General features: G+C 37.7%; 1 protein-coding gene across 7 annotated transcripts in view; it reads right to left on the reverse strand.

Annotated features, from left to right (window-relative positions):
• The window catches only part of BBS9 (Bardet-Biedl syndrome 9), a 261,788-nt gene that overhangs the window by 125,505 nt on the left and 120,056 nt on the right, over positions 1-16,227 (reverse strand). For all 7 annotated transcript variants that reach the window (XM_061464765.1, XM_061464763.1, XM_061464761.1 and 4 more), the window contains one exon: positions 8,366-8,588. In XM_061464765.1, coding sequence (XP_061320749.1) covers positions 8,366-8,588 — 223 coding nt within the window. The remainder of the gene's footprint in view (positions 1-8,365; positions 8,589-16,227) is intronic.

Consider the following 16,227-nt stretch of genomic DNA (forward strand, 5'->3'; position numbering starts at 1 on the left):
AAGTTAAAGCCACTCTTTTACCTACTAAAGTTATGAGACCTTTAAAACTTCTTTTTTTGTTGTTTCAGAAAAGCATTTCTTTGGAGGAACTTTTCTGTGTGCAACTCAAAACCAGCTGTGCTTCACAAGGAAAAACTTTTCCAAGAGCCTGGCTCTCTGCAGATTTTTGGCAAATCTATTTGAAAAATTGAAAAGTGGGGGTCTGAGCCAAACCTTACTGAAGTCTATGGAAAAACTCCCATAGATTTCATCAGGGTTTGGACTGGGCTCTAAAAAAGTCTGAAGTAATTGAAAAATCAGTTCTGCATGGACAAAATATGAAATTTTCACTAGGTTTAGATTTATTAGACTCCCTTATGGCAATGTGGAAGAGCAAATACATTTTAAGTGGTGTTAGTGATGTACATATAGCTTTGCACTGGTAATTCACCACAGAGTCCCACAGACTCACACGTTACTTACACCATGTACATAATAAAAATCATGAAATCAACCAACATACACAGACACCTTTACTTCATTTTAAAAAGACCTGAATATTGAGAAAAACATTAATAATGTCACAGCTCAAGCAATTTGCTGTTTTTTCAATTGAGAATCAAACAAAATGTGAAGAGTTTCCCTTCCAAAGCTGTAAGCCAAATTCAGTGATAATACAAAAAACCCAATGCAAGTAACTATCTCGTTCTGAGCACACTGGCTCAGAACAGTTCAGAATAATGTAACACTAGCAATTTCAGCAAAGATGCATCTAATTTATGACAGTGTAAGAGAAAACTCAGGTTTACTCAACCTAAATGTGACCAAAAACAAAGCAAAGTAGCAAACGCAAAACAAATCTGTTGTGGCACCTGAAATAAAGGCCACAACATCTCCCGGTGTTTAAACAGTTGCATCTCTGCTGACTAAAGGATGCTACTTCCAGTCAGAAGAAAATGAATAAGCCATTAACCTTTACACATTCTGGCTTGAGCTATATATCACATTAAAAGAAATACTTAAAATCCACTTAAGAGAAATGTTGCACACACATATAAAAAAAAGAAAAGTATGGGAATAAAAGGAAATGCTCCAAAAGAACCCGATTTCAGCATTTTAAGAGAGGAGAGATGACTTGGAAAGTATTTTCCACCACCCCCTCCCATCCCTCTGTAAATTCTTCCCCCCAATACCTTTTTGTGGATGGGTATGCTTTTCTGTGGCTGTACTTGGGAAAAGTAGACAATCACTGTAATTTCGTGGTGGTCTTTGTCTAGATAGGGACCGGAAATGAAAAGTAATGTCATCTACACTGCAGAGTTAATTATGCTCCTCAAATGCCCACAGCTCACATACAAATACCAGTGCACTCAATCAGACAGGCTGCTCTTGAAGTACCACAGGAAATGAAAACTTAAAGGAAACCTGTTAAGTGAAAATCCAAGTATGACTGGACATGTAAGACTGACTCCCTATTAATAGCATACATTAAAGACAAGGATTATGCTATATTATAAAAGTTTGGTTTTATTTAATAGATTACATCATCCGCTACAGCCTCTTAAAATAACTATTTAGGTTTTACTTTTTCACTTGCTACTATTGACTCATCTGAACTAGAAGGTCAGAGGCTGTATGCTTACTCCTTTAAGCAACACTTTTTCCATAGTTTTAAGCAATTAGCTTCTAAGTGCAGATTTCAGAAGCTTATTTCTGCTTGTGGTCTCCCAAGGACTCAAACAACTGGGAAAATAAAGCCCAGTGACAAGCACAATCATTAGGGGAAATTCTTTCAACTGACAATTATTGTCACCAAAAGCTTACCTCAACATTATGAATCATTTGTGACCACTTATACTTAAGTGGGACATATTAAAATTTAATGGATTTTGATGTAAAGAGCCAGCAATAGGATTGTGCTCACGAAGGCACTAATGTGTTGATCCTGTGCTTAGATGAGGCAAGTTGGAATTGCAACACTGCCAACTACATTTCATAGTACAACAAATGAATGAATCCCAAATCTCAAGCGGGATTTCTTTTTTATTCATTATGCATGACATTTTCCTCTTTAAATTATTTATTTTTTTGAAGAAATGTTATGGCTTTAGCCTTCTTAACCTTTGTACTCCTTCCCTCTGTGGTTTTTGCCAGCTGTAATACCAGTTGAGATGGGGAGATTTTCTAAACAACATGATAAAAACCTTTTCACAACCCTGCACACAAACATGTCCTGTTACACTTCCATCTTATTCTGCCCCTTCTTATAATACTTGAATCTGGAAATGTCCTGAAAAAAAAAAAAAAAAAAAACAAACAAACAAATACGTGCTTTCTATCAGTATCTTTTCTTCAATAAAAAGAAATTAATACAAATGCTTTACCATTGTTCACGTAATCCCTGAAAATTAATCAATTAGAGAACTATCATTTGAGTCCAGGAGGTTGATGAAATTTGACTGAATTCATTAAAATTAAAGACCACCTCTGACATTCTGCCTCATTCTCTTCCCATGTCTGATCTTCAGATTTTGATTTTTAAATGTGTTCATCTGACCATGCAGAATGATAAAAGAACAGGCTGCAAGGCAAGCTGGCTCTCCCCAGTCTATTCATGTGCAACCTGTATTTTAACAATAAAACACAAAACTATATGTAGGAGCTGCACTCCAAGACAGCAAGACCTGTTTGAATCCTATTTATGCACAGGTGTTATCAGCTCATAAGATGAGATGACCTTGGGAAAGTCATTTAACTTCTCTATTGTTTAATTTTTCTTTCTACAAAAATAAATTACTAAAGTTACTAAAACAATAGAATATAAGTTTGAAAGAGTAAAGAAAGTCACAACAGAAAGAAGTTACAGAGAGTAAAGATTCCCATCAGAGAGACTAACAGTCATTGTTTCTGGCTCCAAGAAGTTATTCTTCAGCTTTTCTTGAGCAACCACAGATCTTATTGCTGTAAGCACTCCCAAAATTCTCCCTAATGAATTGCTACTCCCCTTCCTTTTCAATACATCAGCTTTATGGGGCAAGGGACATATTTTAATCTCAAAAATAGAACCCAAATAATTAGTTTAAGATTTTTGATATGTTACTATTTGCTTATTTCTAGGCTTTTCTATTAAGATAGAACAGTTCCTTGTGAACAGCCAATACATTTCTGCAAAAATACTTTACATGTGGAGTAACAGAAGTCACATTAAAGCTGCAGCACCGTATCATGTCCCATTATACATCGTATCATGTCTCATTATTAGCTGGCATGACACAGTGTAACAGAAGTGCATGACAATGCTGAGGGCTGCAAGAGTTATGGCAACTTCTTATCATCATTCCTATGTGATTATCATCTGCAATTAGAGGGAGAGAAGAAAGTTATGTTTAAACTGGCACAACAGCTTAGCCATGCAGGGCTGCACAAATTGGATACAGAAGTACACAATGATCACACTGTTCATGGCTTCAGTCTCCATTATGCCTTTGTTAAACCTTGCTAAAATCTCTTTGCCAGATAGATCCACACTCATACCACAGGATTTAATCTGCAGTTACTTCTTTGGGACACCCAGAAAAAGGGTCTTCTACCCTTTTATTGCTACATCTCCTTGTTATTTGCTCCCTTGGGTGGCTAGTGATGGGGTTACCAGGCTCCAACTATCACGGTGAAGAAATTGTGCATGCATTTGCATGGACATCAAAGGGCACAGTATGGAGAAGAAAACCAGTGAAGTGGATGGACAGAGGAGAAATGCAAAAAATAACTGAGGAAAATCAGCAAAAAACAAACAAAGCAGAGCCATCACAGAATGGTCTGGGTTGGAAGGGACCTTAAAGATCATCTAGTTCCAACCCCACTCTGGTAGCCTTACTAGAAGGAAGAACTACAAAGATAGGAAGTATACTTTTTACCAAATGCCTGTTTGCTTTAAGGCAGCAATAAAAAGTATGGGAAGTTTGTACAAGCTGTTACAGTGATGATGGATCTGTGTTGGTATTAATGCAAGCAGTACACAACTTTTCACAGAGAAACCTTTATCTGGGCATGGGAACCCCAGCTTCTTCAGGCAAAACAAAAACAACATGTACTTGTTAAAATGCAAACATATGTTAACTTCAGATTCAGATAAATATGTCTGTAAGTTTTAAGCAGTTATGAAAATGAAGGTTAGTGAACATGATATTTTAGTGATACAAAGCTATACTTCATACAGAAATAAGTGTAGCCAGCAAACATTAAAAAAAAAAAATCTAAATGCAGAGTTCAGTCTTTTTGTAGCATAGAATCACAGAATCATAGAACAGTTATGGTTGGAAAGGACCTTAAGATCATCTAGTTCTAACCCCCCTGCCATGGGCAGGGACACCTCACACTAAAACCATGTCACCCAAGGCTCTGTCCAACCTGGCCTTGAAAACCGCCAGGGATGGAGCATTCACAACTTCCCTGGGCAACCCATTCCAGTGCCTCACCACCCTAACAGTAAAGAACTTCTTCCTTATACCCAATCTAAACTTCCCCAGTTTAAGTTTTAGTATCTCATACATTAAAAATTGCTTTTTCACTCATATTAAATAACCCACTTCCTGGGGGCATCAGTCCTTCAAGGTACTTTAAGGACCAACCTGTATGATTTTATGGAAGCTAGAAAAGATGAGTTCAGAGTTTTCATTGCAACAGCTAAAGCGAGTTAACACCAACTGCATATTTAAGGACCTGAGCCAACAAATTCATACAAATGAGTTGGCTTGCAGTGTTTGTAAGTGTACTTTAAAGGTCTCTGGGTACATTTAAGAAAAAAGTTCTCAGCAAACTGACTTCCAATGAGAAATAGGCACTTATTATTAAGGTTTAGATTCCTGAGATCACAGATACCCACCAATGTCCTCTGGACATTTTTGTAAATGGTACCGTCTCATGAAACATTTGAAACAGGTGAGGAAAACTACAAAAAAGATGGGTAAATGCCTAATGTCTTTCGGGTAATGGTATTTTCCACTGACTTCAGTGGACTATCAGTTCCAATGATCAGTACTGACCAGCCTTCAGGTTTATAAAATCCTTGCAGGTAACTTGTAGCAGGCTTTCTGAATAAAACTCTTCTTTCGCTTTTCCTCAAACAGATTTTATAATCATTGCTTAAAAGCTCTATGGATACCCAATATATTTAAACTAAGAAAAAAAAATATCTAGAATCATTATTTCAAGGGTTGCTAAAGGCAAAAGTAATTTATTGCTACAGGAAACCTATGGAAAATATATTAAGCAAGAATCACATTTCATAATGGACTACAGTCTTCAGTGGAGATAAACAACACTGGACTTATGTCACATCTGTGAGAAAAAAAAACTACACTGGCAGTTTTTAATACACTTCTCTGCACCAGCATGGGGGGCTATGCAAAGCTATCAGTTTACCGTAATCTCAGGCTAACAATACTTAAGTTCCGGGAAAAGTTTTCCAACAGTGATGCCGTGATTTTCAGCATATCTGCTGGTAGTTCAAAGTCTTGTCTAGTCCTTCCTGCTGACTTCTGCGCCTTTTTCAGGCTGCTCAATTACTTTGGAGCAATTTTAAACTACATGGTTCTAACTTCTCCAGGCAAAAAAAAAATATTGCCGTTGCTTCTGAGATACATTACCATGACAGTGAGTACAAATAGCAAGTACTACATTTTGCAAAATATTCTGTTAAAGTCCACACTATGAAGTCTGAGAATGCCTGAGTTACACTGCTTGTTTCCCTCTCCTAATGAACAACAAAGATTTCACAATTAACAGTTTTCACAATTCACAATTTTTTCGGATAGCACAAACTAGTAATAGTCTTTCTTGACAGCACACTTCGTGTACCAAGGACTTTGCAGCAAAGTTCATGTCTAATACATATATAAAAATGAATATTATTCTTCCAGGAACTCAAATCCACATGTTTTTCCAATTAGTCCTGACATTCTCCTCAAGTTTAGTAGCACGTAAACAGAATGTTCCTTAAGGAATATGACACATTCTGTTGAATCCCAGTTTTCCTATTAAGAACACAGCTCCAAAACAGGCAATATTCACTCATGGTTATAACAACACAATTTTGAAAAAAGGTTTTTATAAGCTTATGAAAGAAGTAACAAAAAGATAGAAAAAATGTCTTCCAAAGCATGACTTTGAATACATTATTGGTGCATATGTATATTTAATGTGGTAAAGCAACTTGTCTTTCAATTTAGCATTTACTCATTCAGAATCTCAGTGACAGAATCATGATTATACAAAGCAAAATTATGATCAACTTGGGGAATTAAAGCTATGAAGACAAAGTGTCAAGTCACATATAGACTACCATGTTTAGGAAACTAATACCATATATCTAAATAGAGAATGAGAAACATCTGTTTAGGTAACAAATGTATAGGAAAGGGTCCGGCAATTGAGATGGAGCATAGTACAGCAGGGTATACTCCCTGCTACAGATGAAAGGAAAAACATTCCACTTTGGAAAACAATCACTAAGAACTGAAAATGAGATAATTTAGTCACTATTAGTATAAAAGAAAAAGTTACTGAAGGGATGTACTAAAAAGCTTCCAAAGCTTTAAACATTACAGAGAACATCATTAATTGCCACCTCTACCTTCAATACTCACACTAAACCAGTTTGATTTGCAGAAAAAACAATGCATATGAAATAATAGAAAAATCTTCCAGTAAGGACATGGGTAAGGCAATACTGCAAATAGAGCTCCAACAGAACCTTAGAATAGTTTAGGTTGGAAGCAACCTTAAAGCTTATCCAGTTCCAACCCCCTGCCACAGGCAGGGATACCTTCTACTAGAGCAGGTTGCTCCCGTCCAGCCTGGCCTTGAACACTGCCAGGGAAGGGGAAGCCACAGCTTCTCAACCAAACTGACACCTAAACAAATCTCCAATTAGCAACAGCTGACACCTGAAAGCAATCCTGCAAAACACACAACATATTATAAGAGACCTTTAAAGCTACAAAATTAATTCATTGCAGGACATCGGGATTTATGCTGTAAGTTCTTGCACTCATTTAACACAATACATGACAACCTGGGTGGTCTGCTTCACCTTTCCCTGGCACTGACCCACACTTTGGGTTGGCACTGCTCCCTAAGCCCCTCACCGTTCCTCTCATCCAACCGTTTACACGTTGCCAAATTCAACACAGTGCATGATACAGCCTGATGTGGCTCACACGCGCAATCATATTTAGCCACTAATTCTCATTAACTTTTAATCATCCTCATAAGAACATTTTACATACTGGAAAACTATCACATCCCTTCTCAACCTTCTCTTCCTTTTTTGCTTAGAATAAACAAAAATAAAAATTGTTTCATTTATACTTTTTGTGCTCTTCTCTGAACTCTACTGAATTTCTCTAAGTTCTTCTGTTAAATTCTGTTACCCTGTAATTTCAACTGAATCTTTCTCCTGAAGAGTAGAAAGAAATAATTATGTATCTCCTCATGAAAAGTCATATTACAACATCCCAAACTTGGAATTCACCTTTAATGGGATCATGTTGCTGACTTTTATTCAGTTGCAGGCACACTATAATCCCCAGGAGTTTATTCAATGGCAACCGTGCTTAAGTTTGTCTGATTCTTGCTTTAGCTACAGTCCTTTGCCCTTGTCTCAGCTGAACACCTCTTACCTCTTTATCAAGATCCACTACTGCTCTTTCAATGCGCTTGAAACTACTGCTAGCTTGCTGCAAAACCACAGTTTTAACACTGATGTTCCATATTCCATCACAGAAGCCATTAAGGAAAATAATGAACAAACCCAGGCCCAGCAGAGACCACGGCACACAGCTAACATATACACTTGGATTAACTACAAATACTGATAGCTATTTTCTGAAGGGCATGTTTCAAGTAGTTGCACACTTGAAGATAATCATCAGCTTTTCAATGTGGCTTCAGGCAACTTCTCTAGAAAGGTACCCTATCTCAAACATATCGAATATAGCTTCTAGAAATCCAGATTATTGCTATAGTGCTGCAATGCCAGAAGGGTTCTAGGCACTTTCAAACACATTTCTAAAAGTTGGTTGCTATAGAAATAGGAGTCTCCTCTGATAAGAAAAAGAATAGTTTTTAGAAAAGTGGCACTGAAGAATTCCTCAAGATAATGACAGTTACACTATTGAACAATTATGGGACCATTTTTGGCTTGAGACTGAGATAAAACTTGGATTTAGTATTATCTTAATATTAACTCATTTTACTGGTCAGCAACACAACCAGTGTTTGGTTTCCACAGTCAGTGAAAACTGTTAACACTATCAAATGTGCATATTTTTTAGTTTTAATATACAAATACATATTGTGAATTGTGAACATGTACCTCATGCCTCACCTGGCATGACAGAAGCTTGATGAGTGGCTGAGTCTGTACTTAAGGAAAGGCGACCACCTTTGGCCAATCTATCACAGAAGAGGGTGATGTTCTTCTTCAGTCTGCTGGTATCTTTGGGCATGCACAACTGGCTGCTGAGAGACAGAGCCTGTTCCTTAGAGCTCTTTGACAAACAAGTTCGTAACAAGTAAGAAATGGCAGCATCCACAGTTTCTTCCCAACCCTGGGTTACAGAAAAGGAAATCAAACAAGATTAGGTGACTATTATATGATATAGCATATTAAAAAACAAAGTAACAAATCAAGGACTAAAAGTTTGAAAATGACAGCAATACATTAAATATAATTTAATGGTTAGCAAGTGTCATGAAATCCCAGTTCTTCAGCTTGTACAAGCAAAAACTGAAATACTCCTCATTCCAAATTTAAGATTGACAAAGAAGTATCATTTATATGATTAGTATGTGACATAATAGTTAAATTCAGTAGTTGTACTAATAACAAAACCAGAAGTTCCTAGATGCAACATTCAGAATTAAGAGCAGAACTGAGATGTAAATACAGATATAATATATGGTATATAACATTATGCTGATCATATGTCAAGGCCAGGGGGGGAAAAAGCCAAAAACATATTATACATTCTTTGCAATCACTGTTTAAGATTCTGACAATACACCAATGGCAGAGAACACCATGACTGTAACCAAAAGCTGCAGATACTCAGCATCCATTTATCAGACTGATTAACTTTAAATTATGATACCCACAGCATTAGCAGAGATGTGTCAGTGCTCTGATAAGCTGCTACTTAGATTTCTGAGAGCACCACGTCAAGCTGTAAACATTTATAAGACACCAGTTTAGTGATCAGTGAAGTTAAAACATGTAGCTACCTATGGAAAAGCTTTCAGGAGGAAAAGCTATATACAGTGTCACATTCAGTATTGCCACAAAATTGTTTACTCCTGCAAATAACACTCAGTAAAGACAAGAAAGTTTCTTTTCCTGAGGCAGCTCGACGAACACCTTTAAAATGGTTCCAGTTTTTAATCTCTACTATGGCCTTCAGTAACATGAACAAATCAAAGATGTGCTTTCAAGTAAGAATCCTGGATAGCAGAAGTCTTTATTTTTTGTGCAAGATTATTAGGTTAATATATAAAATCTAATACATGACATCTATCTCATTCTGCAGTATGCAATGCAGAATTGACTCATTTAGATGGATTCTCTAAACCTTGAATTACAGTCTGTGATAAGATTATGTCATTAATGCAAAGTTTGTGTAATTAATGAACCTGCAAGACACTCACAAAGCCGGCTCATGTCTTTTCATGACAATGTTATAGTGCTTGAACAGATTTAGTAACTAATACAGGGCTTTGTGGTCTGCTAACCTCAGGACTCATAACATCTCTCAGTGTTCAACTACCTGTATAAGCAAATTTTATGTGCTGTCTACATGTGGAGGGAAGTACTATTTAATTGCTATAGTATTAGTGTAGTGTCTGCTCTCTCAACACTCCTGATTGGTTGGGACTTATTTTGGCAATAGTCTTTCCTGACTGTGGAAGTATTTGAGGCTACAGTCTGGACACCCCCCCCCCAGGCTCTATCTGGTGCTAAGGTAACAGATACCAAGAGAGCTCTTTAGGCATTTTAAAAAAAAAAAAAATAGATAAAGAAAACTCAAGTATTCAGTTGTAATTAATACAAACCCAGATCCTTCTTGGTTTTAAGCTCTTTCTATGACACATTCTAACACCCAGTTGAACAGCAAAATCACCTACATATCCAAATTTTCATGACTAGGTAGGCATAGCATTTGAAACGTTGATGGTGTAAACCCTGTTGGAGTCCACTGTCAAACAAATACGGTATATGAATTTCTTTAATTAGATAGCTATGGTGCTGGTGAAGGCTAGGGTACTTCTTTTGACACAAAGAAGCAAAGGCCACCCTTCCTGACCTTGTTACCTCCTAAGAAAAGGTTCAGGACAGATGCTCACTAGTGGTCAAGTACATCAGAAACCACAGTCACAGGCACTTCATCTTGGTCCAAACATACTACTCTTAATAGTGTCCTGAAAATATGCTGTGTATGTATCAAGCATTTACATTTTGCAGAGGAACAGGATCAGTTAGCAAGGTTTTCACAGTCAACATTTCCCATTCATGACTTCAGAACAATGATATAGAATCACAGAATCAGAGAATAGTTAGGGTTGGAAAGGACCTTAAGATCATCAAGTTCCAACCCCCCCTGCCGTGGGCAGGGACACCTCACACTAAACCATGTCACCCAAGGCTCTGTCCAGCCTGGCCTTGAACACCACCAAGGATGGAGCATCCACAACTTCCCTCGGCAACCCATTCCAGTGCTTCACCACCCTTACAGTAAAGAACTTCTTCCTTATACCCAATCTAAACTTCCCCTGTTTCAGTTTTAACCCATTACCCCTTGTCCTGTCACTACAGTCTCTAAGGAAGAGTCCCTCCCCAGCATCCCTATAGGCCCCCTTCAGATACTGGAAGGCTGCTATGAGGTCTCCACACAGCTTTCTCTTCTCCAGGCTAAACAGCTCCAACTTCCTCACCCTGTCTTCATATGGGAGGTGCTCCAGTCCCCTAATCATCCTCATGGCCCTCTTCTCGACTTGTTCTAACAGTTCCATGTCCTTTTCATGTTGAGGACACCAGAACTGCACACAGTGCTCCAAGTGAGATCTCATGAGAGCAAAGTAAAGGGGCAGAATATTAAACTACTTCCTTATTTAGATTCCTCCCCCCCCCCCCAGAAAAAAACATGTGGATCAGCAAAACCATGTCAGTCAATCAATGCAGTGGTAGCTTAACATTCTTCAAATGTTCTAGAAAGAGTCCATTGGAGTGTAATCCATCCACTGACCTGTGATGGTAACAGGAAATAATCCACTCTGCAGCCAATTTAAAGAGGTTAATGAGCTGGTAAACTCTGTCTACTTTCCCACATACTGGGCAATGAAACTTAATATGTACAAAGCATCAAAAACAATCAAGCCAGGCACTCTTCATTATACTACAAATCATGAAAAATAAGACAATACAAACATCAGAATCTAGAATTCCACTAAAACACAAAGAAACACGTGATTAACTGGTGTCAGCATACAGTAGCTGAGAAGCTGGCCAATACATCCCTCCAAATAAGCTATATAAATGGAGGCAAAAGGAGCATTTAAATAAGGAAGACTGAAATATAAGCTAAGGAAAGTCAGGAAATTAAAAGTGGCTAGTATTCTGTCCTTGGCTCTCACAGGTATGTTTTACTTTGTACCTTAACATTTTCCAGCCCTTGTTCTTGTATCTAATTTCCACATAAAACTGGTTTCTCAGTAGACCATAAAGCTATCTTCTCCAATTCAACGACTGTTAATGCAGTAAGTCCACTCAAATCCAAAGCAGCCTTTATGATTAGCGAAAGAGTACACAAAAAGCTACCTCTACATGGAAAAAAACCCTCCTGATTGCAATCTGTTAAAGTGATTTTATACAATTAGGAATTGATGGCTGCAAATAAGACTGCATTCGTCAGCAGTTTTTATTGGTGCAAGCAGAGAACGGAAAGAACAAGAAAAATTCTTTACCCCTTACACATTAAAAAACTAAAAGATGTTTGAAAATGAAAGTGTCCAAGTCTATACCCTACAATGAAGAATGATTCTACAGCCATGGTTGTAATATTCACTAATGGCTTTCTGTGTAATATTCTGCATATTTGAGGTTTGAAAGAAACACCTTCAACAGAAGCGTGATACCAGTAATCCATCATCCTATGACCAGCAAGCGTTGCCATAACTGCCACAGCAAATATAAGTCAAAAATCACAGTAAGACGTATTACTTAACCATGCAAATTCTTTATATTGACTGTATGACCTGAAATAGATAAGAAAAATATTTAATTAATCAATTTAACTTTTTCATTGGGAAACACTTGCCTTCATATTTTGCATGTATACATTATTATTTTTCTCTTGTAGGTAATAGGAAGAGATTGGCACTTTCTTTTAACCAAATCACATACACTGTAAGACTCTGAAGACCAAATGATACCAGAAGGACTAAGACTGTAGTAGTACACATAACTTATATTTCATATATATTATCATTAAGGATCCCCAGGCATCATGGCATACCTGAGTATAACCATGATTATACATTTGCCCTCACTTTGGCATAAGGTTCAATCTAGGGTACCTAATTTTCAGGATGATTCTACCATTTGCTGAATAAGAAGAAACCTCCAAAATTATTTTCCCTGCAGGGTAAACGACCAACTTACTGTTTGTTATTCTAAAATTCTAGGCAATAAAATTGGAGGCCCATCCAGCATCTGAGATATCACACTGCAAATGAATTGGCAGGCTGCAGAAAGGGCACTGATCCTATGCCACAATATGCAGACGGAGAATGTGGTTAATAGTGAAGTTGACCAGATGACCCAATGACTCTTCTTCAATTTTAATGCAGATAATTGAGCAAACTCAATTCTGCCAAGCTATTAGCCTAACAGTGGTTTTCTTTCCTAGATGGAAGAGCTGAGCAAAGGGTTCTTTTTGAATGCAAACTCTAGTTCACCTTGTGATTCTTAATACAAGAAAAGTAGAGGTCAGTAGGCCTAACAACAAAGACATTCAGAACCAATTCTATTCTTGTGCTAGGTAATGCAGAAGAGCAGAAACCTCTCAACAAATGATTGCTAATGATAGAGGCCCACTATGACACAGTATTATTCTACAATGGTTAGACGTTTTCATAGCTGTTTCTCCATTAGGCCACTCTGTTTTGCTTCCATTAAATCTGCCAGTTCCTTTTAGCAAGCCAGGTAAAGTGCCTTGTGATTATCAGGGGAAAAAAAAAATCTTTTAACATTTCACAAGACTCACAAAAGCAAGAATAAGTAGTACTAAAATAGCCTCTTCAATCTGCAGTTATAATGTTTTGTATGATATTTTGCATGTCTCCAAACTGCAAGAATACTGACTCCTATTCAGGACCACAATCTGCTATAAAAGCAGCTTTAAGCAATCACTGCAATCAGCTGAACCCCATCCTAATATCAACATCTGCTGCACTGCATCAAGGAACATGTCAACCCACCATGCTAAGAATTATTTTTTCTCCATAAAAATGCCAAGTAAGCTACATCAACAGAGGCTAAAAATTCAGTTTTACTGTTCAAATAATCAGAGAACTCTAGGGATTGTGGAAAATTTACCTAGAGATCTACAAATTAATACTATTTGTCTTAAGTGTAAATAAATCATTCTACTAACACATCGGAGACTTAAACAACATTGTTCCTATGTTGTGTTCATGAGCCAGACAGACATTTGATTCTGTATCTTAAGTCTCACCTTAACAGACTGAATTTCCTTTGAAAGCCTTTATCATTAATATTAGTCCTGAGGCAACAGCCATTTTTTAAGCTGCCTATGAAGTAACATAGCCTGGAGGGATAGTCCAGACAATTCTGAAAGAATACAAATGCCACGTGAAACATACTGCAAAAGCTATGCAGAATTGGTGCAAGCCAAATTATGGGAACTCTTACAGCTGTTAAGTCGGGAATTTGCCTGACTGTATCTTATTTCTTGATTTTAGTCACAATAATGATTTCATCAGCTCTCAGAAATGCTATAATACTTAGAAGCATACCTTACTGTATGAAAACCTAAGCATTTATGCTTCTCCAAATCACCAAAGAAGAGGTTTCTGTATCTGAAAGCACTGTATGTGCCGATTCACAAGAAACACCAGCTGCGTGTCTCTCAACACTTCACTTTTACAGTGATTAAAACAAAAATTGTCTTATTTGTTACACATACAAACTAGTAATCCACTAATCCAGAGCTACTGAACTGGTAGTCTCCAACACAGACACAGACTATTAGCCAATTTTGCTGTCCTACCAGGCATCCTTACACACATTCTTCAAGCATATTCTGTATTTCCAACTGACCTATCTGTCTTGTACAGGAGATAACAGCCACAGCAGCCATGCAGATAGTGTGCAATATTTGCCTTCCTGCCAGAAAAGGAGCTGACAAACCTTTCTTGTGAGTGTCCCTGAAAAATTACTGCTAAAAATGAATCGATAAAGCATTTAAGGAGACCTATTGAACAGACTGAATAAATTTCTAGAAGAAGACAAGCAAATAGGCTGTATGCCTATATAGCACTCAGAAAAAATGCAGTAAAATACAACTTAAGTCTTAATGTATTAAACCTTGAATGGTCTCAAGAGACAGGGCATTTTTTAGGATGCACATGACATGGTTGAAGAATTATCATTGTAACAATACAAAAACAGTTCCCTTCAACATAGTGCATTAAAATACCTACCACTGGAATACCTAAAAAGCTGGGAAATGGTAAAATCCTACAGACAGGTGGAATTAAAGTCTGATGAAAATCCAGACTAGTGACTCAAGCTTAAATACATTCCAAATCTATTAAGTGCCTAAGAAGGACGTGTGTAGTGCGCACAGAATACTGCTTTTTGCAGCAGCTGAGATTCTTATACTAATCCTGCTCTCTAACTGTATCTTTCTTTAAATCAATATCATGTATAATAATATTGACTGATTTGATTTTCATTTCTACTGGTATTTAAAATAATTCGATTCTAACAGTTTACAGACTAATGAAAGCAGTATCAAAGTGAGAATACAACTGAAAATCCAAAACAAGGTAAGAGACAGAATAAGAATAACTAAAATTAAGAAAATTAGCAAGGTATGTAGTTCTAGAAGAAGAGTTCAAACTAGTTAATAAATCAATTTCACTTTAATTCAAGGAAAAAATCCTTGAATTAAAACCATCCTTATTTGAGAGACGGGATTCTGAAGTCATAACCTATCATGTCAAGAGCTACATTATACACCTTTAAATCTTCTTATGGATTTGGGTTAGCATACTTACCTACTCCAAACCTAACTACAATAATTCTAAACACAAGGGATAAAAAACAAATGCAAAACCCAGGGAAATACAAGGTAACACCTTGATGACTGACCACAATATGTCATGTCCTGAACAATCAAGTCCTATAGGGACTATACAACAGATATTTAAGGTGTGAAAGACTGAAGTATCTATGAATAATAAGAAGTGGAAGAGTGCAGAAAGGAATCAAGACTTATACAGGAAACTGCTCTATAATATTTATTCAATTAGTTTGAGATTAGCACAACAGCTCTGTGCAGACCTATTTAGCAATAACTATCGATGCTTCCATGCCATCCAGAGGGACCCTGACACACTTGTGAGGTGGGCTGATGCCAACCTCATGAAGTTTAACCATGCCAAGTGCAAGGTCCTACACCTGGGTCAGAGCAACCCCAGGCTCAGCTACAGGTTGGGCAAAGAAGAGATCCAGAGCAGCCCTGCAGAGAAGGACTTGGGGGTGTTGGTCAATGAGAAAATGAACATGGGCAGGCAGTGTGCGCTTGCAGCCCAGAAAGCCAACTGTATCCTGGGCTGCATCAAAAGGAGCGTGACCAACAGGTCAAAGGAGGTGATCCTGCCCCTCTACTATGCTCTACGTGAGACCTTGCTTGGTGTATTGTGTGCAGTTCTGGTGTCCTCAACATAAAAAGGACATGGAACTGTTGGAACAAGTCCAGAGCAGGGCCACGAGGATGATCAGGGGACTGGAGCACCTCCCATATGAAGACAGGCTGAGAAAGTTGGGGCTGTTCAGCCTGGAGAAGAGAAGGCTGCGTGGAGACCTCATAGCAGCCTTCCAGTATCTGAAGGGGGCTATAAGGATGCTGGGGAGGGACTCTTCATTAGGGACTGTAGTGACAGGACAAG

The sequence above is a fragment of the Pezoporus flaviventris genome, unplaced genomic scaffold, assembly GCF_033815535.1.
Source record: "Pezoporus flaviventris isolate CSIRO_AGI_PZ_B2104156 unplaced genomic scaffold, CSIRO_AGI_Pfla_v1 ptg000037l, whole genome shotgun sequence".
In the NCBI taxonomy this organism is placed as follows: domain Eukaryota; kingdom Metazoa; phylum Chordata; class Aves; order Psittaciformes; family Psittacidae; genus Pezoporus; species Pezoporus flaviventris.